The sequence below is a fragment of the Chinchilla lanigera genome, unplaced genomic scaffold (genome assembly GCF_000276665.1).
Source record: "Chinchilla lanigera isolate Chin_1 unplaced genomic scaffold, ChiLan1.0 scaffold00080, whole genome shotgun sequence".
Classification (NCBI taxonomy): Eukaryota; Metazoa; Chordata; class Mammalia; order Rodentia; family Chinchillidae; genus Chinchilla; species Chinchilla lanigera.
In genome coordinates this window covers 9,608,459-9,628,334 of record NW_004955481.1, presented here as the reverse complement: position 1 = coordinate 9,628,334, position 19,876 = coordinate 9,608,459, and the positions used below count along the sequence as shown (strand labels likewise).

At 39.7% G+C, this 19,876-nt stretch overlaps 1 protein-coding gene and 1 long non-coding RNA gene across 4 annotated transcripts in view; both read left to right on the top strand.

Moving 5' to 3' along the window:
* Positions 1-4,203, top strand: part of Cct6b (chaperonin containing TCP1, subunit 6B (zeta 2)) — a 69,910-nt gene extending 65,707 nt beyond the window's left edge. For both annotated transcript variants that reach the window (XM_013503402.1, XM_005402850.2), the window contains exons 11-14: positions 364-497; positions 1,780-1,882; positions 2,618-2,690; positions 3,203-4,203. In XM_013503402.1, the coding sequence (XP_013358856.1) occupies positions 364-497; positions 1,780-1,882; positions 2,618-2,690; positions 3,203-3,275 (383 nt within the window). In that variant the 3' untranslated portion in view covers positions 3,276-4,203. The remainder of the gene's footprint in view (positions 1-363; positions 498-1,779; positions 1,883-2,617; positions 2,691-3,202) is intronic.
* A 6,663-nt stretch (positions 4,204-10,866) lies between these two features.
* Positions 10,867-19,876, top strand: part of LOC106146466 — a 187,275-nt gene continuing 178,265 nt past the window's right edge. For both annotated transcript variants that reach the window (XR_001230914.1, XR_001230915.1), the window contains exon 1: positions 10,867-11,042. This is a non-coding gene — a long non-coding RNA (uncharacterized LOC106146466). The remainder of the gene's footprint in view (positions 11,043-19,876) is intronic.

Genomic DNA, 19,876 nt, shown 5'->3' with positions numbered 1-19,876 from the left:
AGCCTCCCAAGTGCTGGGATTACAGACATGTGCCACTACACCCGGCGCCATTATAAATTATAAATAACTACCTTTCAAAGTAGCTATAGAAGAGTAAGATGAAAGAAATGTCTACTCTTATTTGCCAGAGGATAAACAATGAAATAAGCTGCTTCTAACTAGCTATCTATACCTTGCTCAATTACTTAGCTTCAGAATGCTTCATGGGACAACTGAGTAATTACTGAGTTGTGTGATTTCTGTACATAAATACGTTTTAGAGGTAGGGAAGATAATAGAGCATACTTATATAGCTAATTGCTTTTTCTCCTCCCTTTTTTCCCTTATATGGTATGTCTTGCCATCATTTCTCTGCTCCAATAGGTTGTATAGTTCCAGGGGCTGGTGCAGTTGAAGTGGCAATAGCTGCTGCGCTTGTTAATTACAAGCCCAGTGTAAAAGGAAGAGCTCGTCTTGGAGTCCAGGCTTTTGCCGATGCCTTACTCATTATTCCTAAGGTACAGCACCCTCCTGCTACCTAACAACTGGTTAGGCTTCAAGGTGTTTGGTTATAAATTGCCCATATAATCTGACCCAGAGTAGAAAGGTATCTGTCTACAGTTCCTCGTACAGTTTTTTCTTAAATGTCTTACAACTCAAGCAGGGAAATTTTGGGGATAATAGCTCAGAATTCTTTCAGGAGCTTCATGAAGCAGGCAGAAATTATTCTCTTATCCCTTTTTGGGAGCTTCAAAAGTTAAAGTAGCTCCAAAAGTTTCCTTCAGAAATGGTTCATGATGAACTAATTGTGGTGAATAATTAGAACTTAAAATTTAACTAGATTTTAGGGTGATCTTTATTTTGTTGATCGTGCCCAAAATATTATTACTTTAAATTATGGAAAATGAAGATCTTCAGGCTATTTTATATTCCCAAACACTGCTAGCTTGCATTTTTCATTGTCATTATAATTTCTAAAAAAGAAGAAAAACGAGAGGTTTTCTGTTTGGTAACTAAAAGGCAGAGAACTATTCCTTTCTCTTTGCCTTAACCTGGTTATGAACCACTTGGAAATACATAAAACTATTTCTAATATGCTGTTACCATGAATTAAGACATTACAAAGCTAGCAAAATTTTAAAAATAATGGCTACTAAAATGGTTCATAATGTATGGGTTCTTTGTGCATTAGATATCTATTTTTTCTTTCCCCATGGCAGCAAAGTCATTAAAAAAAAAATGATGTGTTGTTAACACAAATTGATAACCTTGAAGTGCATGGTGGTACCTTTCCTCCATTATTTTTGTTTTGGATGACTTGGAAGTGAACGTGGTCTGAATACAGGTAGTTCTATCCCTGCAGCCGTAGACCATGGCTTTCATCCTGAACATGAGGGTGTAAAGGTGCTGGAAATATGCTGGTTTTCTTTAGCAAGTGCCTACAAAAAACCAGAAGACATGTGGCTAGAGGGACTAGAGAAAACAAGAATGCTGTACTACTTCCTTCTACATTTAAAATAATCTTTTGTGAGGAAGGAAATTAATGTAGGAGTGAAGGAACTCTACTTAGAGTATAGTGTGATATACACATGGGTAATGGATAAGTAAATATAAAAGTGACTAGATAGACAAAATAATACTTCGATGTAGATTAAGAATGCTATTCTTCAAAAGGAGATGATTACTGAATTACAGATGTGTTTTCCAAAGACTAAATAGTAATACCTTTTATATTTGCTATTCAAGTATATATGTAGAAGTATTCCATGCAAATATTTGTTATTATTTTTATTCTTAAAGGTTCTTGCTCAGAATTCTGGTTTTGACCCGCAGGAAACACTAGTAAAAGTTCAGACTGAGCACTCAGAATCAAAGCAACTTGTTGGCATAGATTTGAATACAGGTAAGAAATTGAAGGAAAATTAGCTTCTTGATAAGGAAAGAAGTTATTCTTCAGTCATCCAGATCTTATAGTAAGGTGGTAGGGATTTGAGTGACTATTAAACTTCGGGTGATTCTAGTTTACTTTTGAACCTCTTAAAATATCCATGTAAGAAATAGTTATTGAGAACTTATTATATACTTTTTGGGATTCATACAGAACAAAATAAAATACCTGCCTTTGTGAGCTTCTGTTATAGTGGAGGACAACAGGCACTAAATAATAACCTTAAGAAGTAAGTGTCTTTAGCATTGAGGAAGCAAAAAATTTGATGAAAAAAAAAAAAACAATATAAGGATGATCATGAAGGCTTAGTAGAAGGGTATGGGTTGAGTGGTTGGCAACTTAAAACAGCCTGGACAGGGTAGACCTCACTGAGAAGCTGTGTACTGAAAAGTGAAAGGAAATAAGGACGTTACTTGGAATAAGTATTTTGGGGAGAGAGAACAGCCAGTGGAAACGCCAGCATCTGATGTTTTTGAGTAGACGGAAGGGGTGACAGAGGTGACAGAAAGCTCATGCAGGGGCATATGGGCTATTCTAAGGAGTTTCAATTCTACTGTAGTAAAATAGAGAGCACTGATGACTTTGACAAAAGCAGTTTTGGTAGTGTATTAAATATTGTCAGATTCTACCAATACATTGGTAGACTATATCAAGATTGTAGTATTAAAATGGTTTGTTTTTACTTTACAGGGGAACCAATGGTAGCAGCAGATGCTGGAATTTGGGATAATTATTGTGTGAAAAAACAACTTCTTCACTCTTGGTAAGTTGGAAGTAATATACAAAGAAAGATCTGTAGGGGCATAATTGATACATTAAATATTTTCTATTATTTTTGTCATCCTGCAGTGGAAAACTTGCCAAGTGTATGAAAAGGTGTAGTGTCCAGTTATTAAGATTAGTTTCAGTTATTTTACATTCATTTTATATTTTGGTTGTAGCAGTATAAGTTATATGAACAGTGAATCTGTTGATTTGATGGGAAAGGAAAAGTGCAAACTACTGAAATAGTACCACTTGTATAGTGAGGAAAATAAAATGATGTGCTTCAAAATAACCTCAATTTTGCTGGAATATAAATCATGTTTCCACCTTATCAACAAAGGAGTTGAAATTGTAATACAAATGATGATGTTTGTGTTTATAATAGCTTTGTCTCATAAAATCTCATACGAACATAACTGAAGGAAAAAAGTGCCCTTCATAGCTGAAAATTGCTGGGGGAAAAGATAAGCAAGGGTTAGTAGGCTTTTCTCACTCTCATCTTTTTCTTAGCACAGTGATTTCCACCAACATTCTCCTGGTTGATGAAATTATGCGAGCTGGGATGACTTCACTCAGAGGGTGATTGAATTCAAAATCAGCTCTTCTGGAAGAGAAGATTTAGTACACCTTGTATCCAGTTACTGTCCTCTAGCCTGATCCAGTCTTAATTTTTACAAAATAAAGGCAGTTTATATCTTTTGGTCTTAACAGTCTCAAAAATATTTCATCAAGGTATAAAGAACACAATAAATATTTTGAGGATAAAGGAATAATAATGGAAATATTTTTCCTTGGAGACTTAACTTTTCACCCTGTGTTGTATGCTATTGCCGTTTTCATAAAATAGATTCTGTTATTATTCTTAGACCTTCTGGGAAATGTTTAGTTAATCAAATATGGAGTACAGGTTTTAGAGCACCCAAGTCAATGTACAGTTTTTCAGAGGGTATTAATAGAGTAAGACAAAATGTTTTATTTTTCTCTCAAAAGTCCTCAAGGAACTTCTTGCTGTCACTCTTTCACCTGATAAATATGGCATAATTTTATGAATATAGCTTTGGGTGTATTGATTTACAATACATAGTTATTTAATATATAGTTTATTATATTTTACCTGGCATTATATACCTTAGTATATATGATTCTATATATTGTCAACAACTCGGGCTATAGCTCTGATAGCCCCCTGACTCAATGGAGAGGTAGAGATTATTAGGCTTAACTCTGGGATATACAGAGATTCCTCATTTGACCACCTACCTGTTTAACAACTGTTCAGATTTATAACTGAGGCATGCTGTTTAGGCTTACAACTTGTGGGGTTTCTTTGTACAGTTCTATACATCTTGTTTATAGAGCTTCAATGTCTTTTTTGGGTACAATACACTTTGTTTATACAGTACTGCAAATTTTGCTCATTGTACTGTATAGTATGGTACTATAGTTTTATGTTCTGTTATATATTATAGTACTGATTGTAAGAATTATGCAAATAAAAGCAAAGTCAACAAGTTGGCGTTTCTTTTGATCATTTCTTTATTCTGAATAATTTACAGTCTATGTACAAGTCCTCATTTAGTGACCAATTCATTTAATGACCTGGTTTCAGGAATAGAACTCAGTCATTAAATGAGGAATGCCTGTAATTGTTTGGGGCTTTATAGAAGAGTTATAAGCAATGTAGTAGTGACTTTATTACTCAACACTCTGGAGTTAACTTACTGTACTCTTTGGTTAGTTTGTTTTTCATCAAAGCTGATAAGAGATTAAAACCTTGTAGGTATAACGTGGGGCTTTGGCCTATTTGTATATATAGAAAATTGCTTTAAGCATTTAATGCCTTGGTTGAAAACCTATAATTTTATAGCCTGTTTTTTCATATAATATATTGTCAACATCTTTCCAAGTTAACAATTATGCTTCTGAATGGTCTTATATGATATTTTATTGTATGGGTATATTTCAGATCTTTATAGTAATTCTTTAAAAGACTTTTTTTGCTTATAAACAAAGATCTCCTTTTTAAGCCTCTCCTTTACTGCATACTGTAGGCCTATTGCATTCCACTGGGTTGATGAAGTTTTCTTTATTTCAATTAGTTTCTGATTTAAATATTTTGTTCCATTTCTCCAAGAAATTGTCATCACATTAAATGCCACATTGTTTTAATTTTTTTGTGGAACTGGGGATCAAACTCAGGACCTTGCACTTGCCAGGCAGTATTTTAATTCTTAAAACTTTAGAAAAATTCTTGATATCTGGTAGTATGAGTCCTCCTGCCTCTGTCTATTCTTTATTTTCTTCAGAATTGCTTTGACTCTTTCTGGATGTAATATTTTCCCTCTTCCATATGCATTTTATATTCTGTTTATCAAATCATATATTTTGAATGGAATTATAATGATCATATAGTTCATTTCAACTAGAATTGATATATTTGTATAATTTCATTTATATCTTCCTATGTGCATCAGTTTTTTATTACTAAGTATCTTACTTTTAATAGAGATTTAAATATTTCCTATGAAATGCATTACATTTTTGGTTGGATTTATTCATGTGTACCGTGTTTTAGAAGGTTTTATGAATAGGACCTTTTATGACAGTTAGATTTTTAAATTATTTATTTCTGTACTACAACCCTTCTAAGGAGTTTTTAAAAAAATTGGCTCTTGTATTGTATACCTTTTCTAAACATTCTTACTAGTGTAATAGTTTGTAGATTATTTTGAAACATCTATGTTGATGATCAAGTTGTCTAAGAATAACAGCAGCTTAGATTTTTCTTTTCTTTTCTAACCCTTGTACTATCTCTAATATTTTCCTATTTTATTGATCTGGCTAAGTCCTTTAGGATATTATTATAGAGAAGTGGTAATAGCAGTCATCCTTTATCTTGTTCCTGCCTTCAGAGAATTTTTCTAGTTCCTTCCTCTCTTGGCCCCTTCCTTCTTCCTCTCCACTCCAGTCTTTTTTTTTTTTTTCCCCCTGTGATATGTTGGCAGGTGTGTGAGATTAAGTCTGCTCCTTTTTATTTCTGATTTGCCAAGATTTCTTTTTTGTTTTTTATTGCTGTTTGAGACACGGTCTCATTATGTAGCCCAGGCTGGCCTTGAACTTACAGTGCTTTTCCTGCCTCGGCCTCCTAAGTGCTGGGATTATAAACGTGCACCACCATGCCTAGCTAGATTTCTTTTTAAAATTATGATTTCTGAATTTTATCAAATGCTTTCTGTATCCATTGAGATATTTTCCTTTAATCTGTTAATGTGGTGACCTACTTTAATAGTTCTTTAGAACTAAGCTATTCTGACATTGTTGAGATAAAGCCTACTTGATTTGATATGCTGTATTCATTGATCCTGAGATACATATTTTTCACACTTTAACTTTTCTGTAATTAGAATATATTTTACAGAATAGGGCACCTTCTAATTGCTCTTGCCTAGATTTGGTCACTTGTCTTCTCTTAGTGTTTTAGACAAATCCATTTGAGGAAGGAATATGAGCCTTAGTTGTCTGAAACCTTTCTGTCTGGTAAATGAAGTAGAAACTTAGCATCTAAACTTTTAAGATATGTGTCAGTGTCTTAGGAAAACATATCAGAGATAATAATAGAGACATCTACGCAATGCTGCATTACCACCTCTCACTGGCCAGAATGAATATCAAAAACTCTGAGCTGAACAATAATTTAGAAGAGGGGGATTCTGAATGTGAGGTTTTAAGAGTATCTTACCTTATTTATTTTACTTACGTTTTTCTTGTTATGGAGGCATAAGAATGATATATGATAAAAATCTGCATATGTCAGTTTAAAAAGCCCCTTCAGTAGGTATAAAATGTTCAAGTGATAAGGAATCATCACATCATGGTTGAAGTGACAATATTTTTCTTTCTTAGTATAAAAAGTAGTGGTGCATTTAAAGAACAACAATGTTTTAGATTTGATGAAATATGTGATATTAACTTTGTATACATTGCTGGGCTCAATTCTGATATTTACTCAGGGTTTGCAATGTGTCCATAAGCAGTATTGGCCTATAATTTTACTGTTCTGCTTTCCTTATTTAATTTTGCTGTCAATGACATATTACCCTCATAAAATGAGTTGTGGAATTATTCTTTTTTTTGAGACAAGGTCTCACTATGTAGTGCAGGATGGCCTTGAACTTGTTTATGTAGCCCAGGCTGGCCTCAAACTCATGACAATCCTCCTGCCTCAGCTTCCCAAGTTCTGGGATTACAGATGTGCCCAACTATGCCCAGCTTTTTTTTTTTTTTTTTTTTTCCTTTTCTTTGGAACAGTTTGAGGCAGTAAGATAGAGTGTTACCTGTTTCTTGACACTGTCATCTGGGTCTAGTACTTCTTTTTATTTAAATTTTTTATTCTTTTATTTTCTGCAGTACTAGGGGTTAAACCTAGGGCCTTTGCATTGAACTACAACTCCAATACTTTTAAATTTTTAAATTTTGAGACAAGGGATCGAACTTGTGTTTTTCCCACCTCAGAATCCCTGGATGCTGGAATAACAAGCCACAATGCCTGACCTGGGTCTAATAGTTTTTTAAATGAGAGGGCTAGATTTTTGATTACTGATTAAAATTTCTTCATTATTGTAGGTCTCAGATTTGCTATAATTTTGAGTCTGCTTTGATAATATATTTTTATAGAAATTCTTTATGAAATGATACTTTCCCCATTAAAGGTTTTTTAAAAGTTTTTTTTTTTTTTTACTTGTTTTATGTTACTCTAGCCATGCTAGCTCTGCTTTGGTGTCGGTATTGGGAAAGGAATACTTTTTTTTCTAGTATAACTTTCCTCATCCTTTTACTTTCTTTACTGTATTGTGTCTCTAAGAAAAGCCTATTTGTTGTTATTGTTATTATTATTATTATCATTGACAGAAAGTAAGGAAGGTCTACTTAGAGGATTTCTGTTATCTAGCACCCTGGACTCATAGGCTGAAAGCACTCATTTTTTTGTGGGTCATGAGTTTGGGTAGACAGGGCTGGGGCTCCATCTCTGCTCCATGTAGGTATCTTGATGAAGGGCCTGGTGCTGGAGAATCCACTTCCAAGATGATATCTTTGTCATCTAAACTTTTATAATGAGAAATCTCAAATTTTTCTGTTTTATAAAAGTCAAAAGAAGTGTACAACAAACACTACCCATCACTTAGATTCTATAATCCATGTACAACATTCTGGACTTAAACTTGCTATCCTCCAGCCCCAGCCTCCCCAAATCAGATTCTATTATTTTTAAAAATTTAAACCAGGTGTGGTGACATATGCCTATAGTCCTATAGGAGGATCTACACTAGTTGGAGGCCACACTGGACTGCATAGTGAGCTCAAGGGATGCCTGCACTATATAAACAAGACCCTGTCTCAAACAAACAAAAAATTAGTTGAACAATGTCTTTTAACTGGTGATTTTTAAGATGATTATTGTTATACTGACTTTATTTTTACCCTATAATTGTGATATTTTGTTTACCATTCTTTTTTATTAATGCTTTCTCTCCTTTTACTGCTTTCTGTTGGATCAATCAGGTTTTTTCTATTTCCCCTCTGCTGCTTTGAAAATGATATATCCTATTTTTATTACTATAGGGTTAATGTCAAAAATTTAACTTGCTTGCTTATCATAGTCAGTTACTGTCTGCTTCTCCCTAAAAACTCTTAAAATGTTTAAGATACAGTTGTCATCCTGTCCCCTGGGTCCCTCTCCATTGCTGGGGTTTGAACCCAGGGCATTACACATACCAGGGAAGTCATTTACCACTAAGCTATATGTACCCCCCCGTTCTCCCTTGGTTTTTTTTTTTTTGTTGTTGTTGTTGTTTTTTTGGTGCCAGGAATCAAACTCAGGACCTTCTACTTGCCAGGCAGGCGCTTGTGCCTCTGACCTATAGCCCCGGCCCCATCCCTTGTTTGACATATGTCCTTACCAATATTTAGTTTCACTTTGTTTTTAAATCCCCAGAGTTAGTCATAATAATTATTTTTGTTTTATAAAGTTAATTCCTGTTTAGATTTTCCATATGTTTATTCATGTCTTTCCTCACTGCTATTTTTCTTAAAATTGTCTTCTTCCTTCTGGATTAACTTTCTTTCTTACTGCTATATATCCTTAATCCTTTTAGTTTAGATCTGGCAGTAATACTCTAATTTTGCTTCCCTCAGAAGGTCTTTCTTGATCCTTATTACACTGTGGTAACTTACAAGGGTGGAGAATTCCAAGTTAACCATTTTTCTCTCTCAGCACTTTGAAAATGGTATGCCGTTGTTTTCTGCTAGTATCTGCTTCGTTATTTTGACAAGTCTTTCCAAAGTCCTCTCCATGGGGATTATACCAGTTTGCACTCTCATTGACAATTTATAGTGCATGAGACCTGTTGTTACCTTTTTTTCTGTTTTTTAAGACTTAGGGCTTTAGTTTCTTATAACATCCCTGAGCAGAACAAGTTCTCAGCTTCTACTTCTTTTAAATTTATACCTACAGTGGAATTGATGGATCATATGGTGACTCTATTTTTAATTTTTTGAGAACTTGCCATACATTTTACATCCCCATCAGTAATGTACAGGAGTTCTAAATTTTTCTGCAACTTTGCCAACAGTTGTTATTTTTTGATAATATCCATTGTAATAGGTGTGAGGTGGTGTCTCGTTGTGTTCTACCTTTTTTCTCCTGCATTCTCCATTTCTAAATTGGGATAAGGTGGAGGGTGGTCCTCATCAGCCAAATCTGTTACGTGCTCGAACTGCCACATCTATTTGTAATGCAAGTTGTTTAATTTTTCTACCTTTTGGAGTGTGTTCAGCTTGTAAGTACATAAAAATTCATGATGGTTCCTTTAAAAATAAAAAGACTTTATCCTAAGGTTGTTTCATAAATCTCCTGGTTTCAGTTAAAGTATCATGAGCCAAGAATCATTATTCTCCTGTCTGCCATTCTCTTAACTGTTTGTTTCTTATCTATCTTTTGTAGCAGTCCTCCCATAACAATAACTATTTCTTTGTAATCACTTTATTGGTGCCATCACTATTGCTTTATGTTTTGATCCTGTCTCATAGTCATGCATTACTACGCTCCCAGCCTTCCATAATAACACTGCTATCCCAGGGGCCGGGCTCTTGAACATAATTCAGTTTAATATCTGTAGATATTAAGGCCTTGTTACAATCCATTCACTGTTCCTTTACAGCTGCCTATATAATTGTCAAAGAGATCTAGGGGAACAACGATAGAATCATTAAGGGCATCCCCAGTGACTCTGTAAATAGTCTTGCTTTCTTTATCCTATTCTAGTTTGAGGTCTTTAAGATTACCAGTGAGGAAATCAAGTGCTCCATGAATTAGATTTAATCTTCAATCATACTTTTCCTGGGCAAATGTGTAGGTACTATACATGGTTCCTGACCTATGATGGTTCAACTTATGGTTTTTTGACTTTAAGGTTGTAGAGAAGTGATATGCATTCAGTAAAAATAGTACTTTAAATTTCTAATTTTGATCTTTCCCCAGGCTAGTGATGTGTAGTACGATACTGTCTGGCTATGACAGATAGCACTAGGGGACCAGAGCTCCCAGCCATCCACCCAGTCACCTGTGCTTCGCTGTGTACCGGGCTGCTACGCTACGATGTTTGCTAGGTATACTAAATGTACTTCACTCATAATATTTTCAACTTGTGATGGGTTATCAGGATGTAGTCCCATCATAAACTGAGGAGCACTTGTAAAGGAAAGTGACAAAGATGGGAAACTGGACAATAAGTGTTTTGGTTGACTTTAGTGAAAAATATATGCTGTTAAGCAATTTATGGAGTTGATTGTGATTCCTGAGTACCCTGCTCTTTAGCTATATCATAAATATGGCCCTTCTTTAAAAAGGAGACTTGGGGACCTGACTTGGGCCTTTCCTCAGGGATATAACAGTTGATGCCAGAGAGAAAAGAGAAGTACCAGGGTGCTGAAATTTCCCTGCAGCCCGTGAATAATAAGAATAGTTTTCCTGTGGCCTTGACTTAGCTGGATCCTTCACAGTACAGATCCGAGCTAATGACAGTCACAATGAGCAATGACCACAGTTTCCTTCCTTCTGAGATTGTCTCTATATTTTCCAGTGGCTTAGTCCAAGAGTCAGCTGGCATAGCCCTGTGTCTGCTCACTCCTTGGACCAGGATGGAACCAACTGTCTCGAACAAATAACCTGTAGGCCTGAATCTGGCTCCTCCTCTCCATGCTTCAGAGATAAATATAGATATAGGGCTTCAGGGAACAGTTTAGGCCATATGCTTGCCTGGCATGTCCTTCACAGAAGTTCAAGGTGCATAAGGTAAGGCTCTGAAAACAGTGAGTTTAAAGGGATCTTTCTTAGTGTCTTTCTTCTGCAACCCTAGAACTGTATATAAGGGTGGTGTTTGTTAGCAGGAATGCTGCTGCTACCTGGGTGTCACCATTCATCGTTCTTGATTGATCTATCCATTGTATGATGTTCACATCCATGGCATCCAGGCACTGAGGGCCAGTAGGACCTTCCATTCCTGGTCACAGCCAAACATGGCCCTGCATTTTCATATGTCTTATGTTATATCTGAAGATCTGACTTCAGAAGTTGGCCCATTTGTATGGGTGTCATTGTTTAGATGACTCAATTTTTTTTTCTTCTCTAAACTTTAGTCTCAACAATACTCTTTTCTACCCTACACCTGAGTCCAGACTGGAGAATGCAATGGGCTATCCTATGGGGTGAACAACAGTGGAAACCCTGTCTGTTGTGGAGCTGTCTTTGTGGAGTGTCTGAGCTGGTGGCTAAGAATGCTGGCTCTGGAACCATATTATGTGGGGTGTGTGTGGGAGGAGGCAGGACCATATTGCCTCTGTTGTGCATTTGGTATAGACCTGAGGCCAGTTACTTAACCTCAGTTTCCTCATCCCCCGTTCTGTAAAGGAAAACTAATATTGTGCTTATGTTGCAGGTTTGCTGAGAAATTAATATATACGATAAATTGCTTCTTACAGTGCTCAGTCCACTCTTTGTGCTATTTAGCTATTCCTATCTTTATTATCATCAATCATGTGCATCAGAGAAGGCTTGGCTGTGCAGTTTTTAATATAAATAGAGCAAAATCAATTAGTTAGAATAACCCTGCAAGCCTCTGGCTCCAGAGGTGAAGGAAAAGAATTAACAGTGCTTTGGCTACAAAATAGGATGGAGTTGGAGAGTGTGCTGGAAGGGTGTGTTGAATGTGTTTGCTTCCCTGTTTCCCCCTTTGGCATTCTCTTAAACTCTCCCCAGAACTGTGACTGCTGACTTGTACAGTTTTGGGGGCCTAAGATGCTCAAAGGATTCAAGGCCTGGAAAGCCATTTCCCCCTAGAGTGCAGGGGAAATATTTTTGTCTAAGCAATGTATGGCATGAACTGAGAGCCCCTTCCTGTCACTCCAAATTAAACTTTCTAGAGATACAAGCTTAAGCTTACCCATACACACAAGTAAGCTAAGGGATATCGTTTTCAAGGTCCCGAGCATGTCTTGAAAAACTTTTCTTATCTCCTATGGCTCAAATTCCAATATTAGCATTTAATGCTATTGTATTAAACATTATCTACTTTCTGGGCATTTTTGTTTGTCTTAAATACAAGCATGTGGAAAAGAGTCATAGCAGGCTCAGCTTCTGTCTTTTGAAAGACCTGAGAAGTTGGATTTTGGGAGCAGTCCTCCTACCTCAACCGGTAAGAGCGTCTAGAGTGTCTCGCTGCGTCTGAACTGTCAAACAATATGGCTTATGCAGGACACTTATTTTCCTTTTGAGAGTCTGGAATCTAGGTACGTAGAAGGCATGGGGTTCCTCCTGTGTGACACCCTGCTACTAAAGATCATGGGCACTAAGTTTCTAATGAATTTCCTTGGTTGGCATCATTTCCTACATGTCGCAGCTGTTGCAGAGGAAGTAAGAACATTTTGTCTGACTCCACTGAGAGAGGACCTTGGAAGTTTGCATTTAGTTTCTTCTGGACTCAGTCTGTGTGCCTTTTCCTTCACTGGTTTGCTTTGTATCCTCTCTCTGTTGTAGACTGTATAGCACTATAGAGTGTGACTCTGTGCTGAGTTCTAATCCTCTGAGCAAATCACTGGGCCTGGGGGTGGCCTTGGGGACCTCTGACATAACAAGTACTATATTTGAGACAGCTGCAGAGCAGTATCAGAGCAAAAGTCTTGCATAAAATACTAGCAAACCAATATCCTATAAAGAAGAAGGTACAGATTGACCAAATGATTTATGCCAGGAATGGTACAGATTGACCAAGGGATTTAGGCCAGGAATGTAGAGTTGATAGAACATCCCACAATCAATCCATTAATATACCATATTAATTGAATAAAGGATAAAACCCGCACAATTGTCCCAGTATACACAAAAAAAATTTAAAAATCTGTGATATGAATTTAGGGTAGAAGGAAACTTCTTTAAGTGGATATAAGGCATCTATGAAGTAAAACAACAACAAAAACACAACCAAAGGAAACCTGATACACAAGGGTGAAAGACCGAATGCTTATGATTTCCAGCCAAGACCTGGAAAAAGCAAAGATGCTCACTGTCATCTCTTCAATTCAGCACTGTCCTAGAAGTGTCAGCTGGTGCCATCAGGCAAGGCAAGGATATGAAACTATTTCTAGACCGCATGATTCAGTCTTTAGAAAATTCTAAGGAATTTGTAAATATATCTGATAAAGAGGCACATCATCAAATTTGCATGAAAATGAATGTATCGGACTTCCTTTCAAGGGTTCTGAGAAGAACTTGGTAACTTGGAGGAAGAGGAGATATTAAATGCTCCAATAACAGTTTGCCTTCTGCCTGGTTTTTGGGTAACTTACTGGAGAGCATGGATTAGGAGGACACCATCTGCTCTAATGTGCTTCTCTTAAGTCAAGAGTAAGGGTATAGAAGTTTGTCAACTGGTCAAAACTCTTCTGCAACGTCTGTGCCCTGACGCATCCTGAGGATGAATTGCCTACAAGCTTTCTCTTTTCTTTTTAAACCAATGGCATGAGAGGATCACAGTTTTATGGAACCAGAAAGATTCAGGTTTGAGTTCTCTTTCCTTCTCTTAACTATGGGATTTGGGGCAACCTGTTAGCTTCAGTTTCCCAATGGGGATGATGATATAACTACTGTATCAGTTAAGACATGCATTTAATGGCCAGTGACTAAGGCCAGGTGGAACACTAACATAAGCTATACAGAAGCGTACCTTGCTCCTGTTTAGAGGAACAGATCAGGACTTAGGCTTTCTCAAACCAGCCGGTGCCGGGGCTGCTAACTTTTTTCTTCCACTGCTCTGAGCCTGTGATTCTTCACCCTCAAGGTTGCCTTTATGACCCATATTGGATCCTTTGCCATCCTCACTGAGGATGTTTCTCTAGGAGGAGAAACAGGGAGAATGGGCTCCCCTCAGCGGCCTCCCTTGCTTAAAAGAGCTTTTCCAGAAGTCCCCCACAGTGACTTCCTCTTGCACTTTATCAGCCAGAACTTAGCCCTATGGCTGCGCTTAATTACCATAGAGGCTTTTCAATGTACTTTTTAGCTAGGTGCATTGGCAATAAAAGCAGGGTTTCTCATGCTGTGGCAGCAGGGAAGAATGGGGCCAGATGAGTGAGGAGTCTCAGTTACACCCACCTGCTGAGCCTGTGATAGTGCGTGAAGAGTGCCATGCGCAGAGCAGGAGCTGATGAATGCTCCCCGTCCCGTCCCTGCTCACATCCTTTAGCCAGGAAAAAGACGATTATTCCTTGTGAGTCTGTGATTAGGGTATAGGTGACACCCAAGGGATCCTTTTAAGAGCAAGGTCTTTCCCATGTTTGGATACTTAGCTCAGTGCCTGACTCTAAACAGGAGCCCATGGGTGCCTTTCAGATGAGTTAAAGAGCAAGGGATTTGGAGCCATGCAGATTTTTTATTTGAATCTTATCTTTTCACTTTGCAGTAAGGAGCCTTAACCTCTTAAGGCTCTGTGCCGTCATCTATATGCTGGGTATGTCATGTTCTTCACAAAGTTCTTTAAAGGATCCGTTAGAAAGGCACTGTGTAAATAGATGGCATTGCTGTTGAATGTTATGGGCAGAAATAGTATGAAATGCAATTTCCCCCTTTGAGCTTCCTCTCCACCTCTGCTCAGCCTGCTGCTTTTGAGCAGTCTTGGTCCAGCTTCTGTCCTGAGCACCCTACCTGACTACAAGCGTAGATGCAAGCCAGTCTTTCTGCTTTGAATCTCAGCTCTGCTACTTCATTAGCTGATTCTTTGAGTAAGTTACTTCACTGCTCTGTGCCTGTTTCCTCATTTATAAAACACAAGTCATAATAGCACCCGCTTCACAGGACTGTTGGGAAGATGAAAAGTTTTAAGAACAGCACCTGGCACAGAGCGTTCGTCGCTATCAGTATTGACATCTTCCTTCTTTCTGCCCGATTTGTCTAAGTTTTATCTTGTCTCCCCCTTCTGTGTTCAATTCATGTTCTTGTGTGTTGTGTGAATAGTGAAGCACTTTTTCCTCCATCCCTTCTCCATCCCACTCCTGCCAGGGAGGGGGGCGACAAATAGTTTGCCACCCCCAATCCTTGCAGAACCCTGGCAGCAGCAGAGCACAGGCTTGGGAGGGGGCTGCTGCCGTGGTGGGGCGCAGGAGGAGGGCTCTGGCCAGCAGAGCCTCTGCATTCCCACTCTTCACACAGCCCCCAAGCCTCGGCCTATGAAGCCCTTCATTGTCTGCTTTCTCCAGGCTCGTCTCTGATCCTCCCTGGCATGGCTCAGTGCCCTCAGGCCCTTAGACCCTTGTGTGGCTAACTACCCCTGAATTTACTCACAGTCTTTTTTGAAGTAGCCCCTCCTACTGTGATGTTTGGTAACTTTTACTCTATTTTTATTCAGACCATTTGTCACTACCTCAGATGAAATAAAAGCCTGGATTTGTTTATCGTTCATCTCCTTCCAAACCAAACTGGAAGATGCTTTCTATCCTCAGTGGAACCCTCAGTGCCTGGAGCAGTTCCTGGCACAAAGTAGAAGACTTGGGGCTTTTGATAATGGAGTGAGTGGCTTAACGTTGACCTAGAGACTCACTCTCCAGCCATGATTTCCTTTCAGAAAGATGAGCGAAAACCTCAGAGGTGGGGACAGACTCAGACACAGGATAGAGGAGGGGAGCTGATTGCTACCTGGAGGGCTTTGATAGCAAGAACTGGGATACCAGGTTGCCTGCTCTGGTAATTCAAGATAGCTCCATTTAGTTTTCAAAGCAACTTCATACACATTGTTGCCTCTTAATCTTCACACCTGTCATAATTAACTCAGGGATGCAGAGGTCATTTTCTTCTAAGGGCACATTTTCTAACAGCGTAGACCTCAGGTAAATGCAGCTTTGGTGTGACTCAGAGGTTAGTAAAGCCCCTGGTCTTAGACACCAAGCTCCTTCTTGGTGGGAGAGTGTTGTAGTTGAGCAAACCCCGGGCAGTTGAGCTGCATGGACTTTATGATCCATTCAAGCCTGTTTATGATTCTCCAGTCCTTATCTTCCCCATGAGAACACTAAGGCTCAGAGACATTTTATGACTTGCTGAAGGTAAAGACCTGGGGACAGAGTCATAGGAGATCCTAAAGCAAGGTCTTCAAAGCCCTTGAGGCCCATCCGATTTGTACAAAGTGGCTGGTGTCCCATCACCTTCCTTCCCATGTCTGGTGCAGGACAGAGAATCCAGTGACTTTCTCATTCTCAGACCCGGCCAGAGCTGACCCAGATGCTACACGCCAGGTAGGGGGCACTGCTGAAGGGCAGGGCTCCCTCTCCCTTCTCAGGTACTAGACAGCCAAGTGCTTGCCTTTGGCCAGGCCCATCTACCCCTCCCTGGCTGCTACACTTTGCTGCAGCCTAGTAAGGGTCCCTATCTGCACCATCTCTCATTAATTAAAAATGCTACAAACCATCTGTTTGAGGAAGAAGCCTCGGAGAGGGGGCTGCCTGCCCGAGGCGGCATTCTCTCATACTTCTTGACTTTAATTGAAAATTTATTTTTAGAATAAAACCCAAGCCCATAAAGCTTTTCTTGTGTCTAGTGGCAGCAGCGATGATAGCAGGGTGATCCTGATGAACCATAGCCGAAGTGGCTCTGGAGTCAGGACAGTGGCATTGGCAGGATTCAGCAGGCTGGATTTAACCAGTCTGTTAGAGACCAAGAGTCAGAGACTGCAGTGGGTGGAGAGAGGATCTGACCCATAGGAGCTCGCAGCTAGGTGGACAAGGACAGTGATACAGAGGTGGGCCTGCTTAGAGGAATACACGTTGGGTGCAGGGGAGCCAGGAGGCCTGAGTTCTAACTTTGTCCATGGAGGATGGGACTAGGGACCTTCCCCCAAATCCTTGGGGTACGGGGTCAAGATGATCCCTAGCTTTTTGCAATGGGGTGGTTTTGTGAAGAGGATCCAGAATGCAGATCCCTACCAAGGACCCTGTGTCTTAGTTATTTTTCTTTCATTGCTGAGACAAAATACCCAATGCCCAAAATTAAGGAAGGAAAGCTTTATGTAGCTCACAGTTTGTGGAGGTTTCAGTCCATACTTGGCTGGCTCCAAGACAGAGTGGCACATGGCAGAGGGCAACGGTTCATGGCGGAAGAACACAGAAAAAGCAACAAGAGCAAAAGGGAGGAGCAGTGGCAGGCAGCCTCTTTCCCTTGTATGCAAACTACCCACCCCAGGGCAGGTATAGCACTCACACCCATAATCCCAGCATTGGACCATGAATCTATCATAAACTCTAGAAGCCCACCCCATGACTGCATGAGGATTTGAGGGGACATCCAAACACAAACCATAACACTGTTAGTGAGAGTGCAGACACCGTGTCTTTTATTCTGGGCTCTGATTCTATTTCCCTATTCTGGTCTTTTGTCCCTACCTTGCCTGTCTCCCTGGGAATACTGAAAAAGCTCTGAGGTCACTGTCCTTTATAAGATGGGATTTGAAGTCAGCAGAGATTTTGGCCAAGGCCTCCAGACAGCCTATACCATGGCTGGATTTCTCAGAGGTGGGCAGAGCAGTCCTTCCCCCAGTCTGAGACACCGGCCCTGTGGTAGCTGCCCCCTAGGAAGGCAAATCAGGATTATCATCCATTTCCCTGTTTTCTGGAGAAGGCAACTGACAATTAGAAGTAGAAAGTGACTTGAACAAGGTCACAGCGATTCCAGCCAGCGCTCACTGGAGCACCCAGACTCCGACACCAAGGCCACTTTTCCGTCTGTCCCATTGTGGGCTGCTTCTGTCCCCTCCTCTGGGTCTTGTTGGAGCAGAACCTGGGATGTCCAGTTGGTCCAGTCCACAGGGTACTGTGCTCCTTGGGCTTTCCTGGGCATGATGCAGAGCAGCAAACTCATATCAGACCCTAGTGCTGCTGCAGAGCCTCATGGAGGGCGTGGGTACTGGGTGAATGAATAAATGAGGGACAAAAGGCAGGAGGAGATCGGTTGGCTCTAAAGGAAGCTCTTCCGCCAGCTCTAAGACTTGGATCAAAGTGTCGAAGTCAGGGAAGACCTTCTGATGAGTCTGGACAAGACCAAACCCACTCATTTTGAAGAAGATGAATAGCAAGGAGCGGCAGGCCCCAGGTCACAGTCCCCTGTGATATCCAGGCCTGGAACCCTCATCCTCTGATCCCTTGGGCTTTCCTCCTGCCCTGGGCAGAGTCCAAAGACAGGAGGCTCCGAGCCCCTTAGAATGGGCTTCACGTCAAGTCATACCAGCCTCTCTCCCCCTAATCTCCCCAAATCAATTTGCAAAACCTCCATTAATGCTGTCAGGAAATCTGCGAGCTGTTTCAAACCAGGGCACCGCAGTAACTGCAGGTGTAAAGACTACCTAGGGGGAGACAGACATTAACGGGATAATTAAAGATTAGCACGGCCTTGGGCAGTTCAACAAAATTTACTTTTCTTGGCAGCTGGTTTTGGGAGAAACTTGCATCACAAAGAGCTGGGCCAAGTGGCCTTGCCATCTCTCTTCCTAACACTGTGACCCCCCAAAAGGCTAGTGTCTTCTTGGAAGAAGGGCCCTGGAGCAGCAGCTCAGCAATTTGTTTTTCCAGGTAGGGCAAGACCAATACAGACTGATGTCAGAGAGGAGGGCTCCTTGAACTCTGATGGGCAGCATGCCATCTGGGCAGTGTGTGGCTGCAAATTTAGACTGAATCCAGGGCCCCACTCATGTGCTAAGCAAGCATTGTCACCACGGAGTCACATGCAGCCCCGTGTTACTGCACATTCCAGCTCAGAACAGCTGGGGGTGTCTGCATAACTAAATAGCCTCTGGAGGTGATGCCTCTGGTACGAGTTCTTGGGCCAGTGGTGAAGAGCAAAGCTGCAGAGGTGGCCCAGAGATGAGGACAGGAGCCGTGGCCCAAGAGTTAGTGAATAGTTTGAGCAGAAGGAGGAAGAGGCCCCCAGGCAGTTTCAACAGTGTTCCAAGCACTTGAGGAGGGTGCTTTCTGACTTGGGAACTTGTAGACCAAGGATGAAGACAGATGGCTCAGAAATTCCCAACTGTCTAGTTCAAATTTCAGCTCCTCAGAAGATGGGGATAAGAATAGTACCTACCTCATAGAATTGTTGTAAGGATGAAATGAGATCATTCATTTAAATGTAGTTCTGAGCACGTAGGAAAAGCTCTGTGGAGGTGTGTGGTGTTTTCAGTCCTCAAAGACAGTTTTATGCACAGACAAAAGGATTCAGAAGATACTTTGGTTTTTGAAAAAGGTGTTTAATTTATCAAAGTTATGCATTTTATAAAAGTCTCGTTCTTCCTTACATTTTGAAATTTGGCCCTATAATTTTTATTATTCCATTTCTAAGCCTACAAAATTTTAGCACTCATTTTTAAGGGGCTTCTGGATAGTGTTTCTTTGATTCATAAACTTAATCAAATACCTTCAAATATTTAAAATGCTCTTGATAAATTTAATATGATTCTTTTTTAAAAATTCTATAGTTTACTTCCAGAATGATAAAGTTTTCAAGTGATTAATTCTTTTTTTTTTTCCTTTTATTTTTTTTTTTTATTTTAAGGATAAAAGGAGGGAAACATTAACAGACATACAACATTTTACAACATATCACAA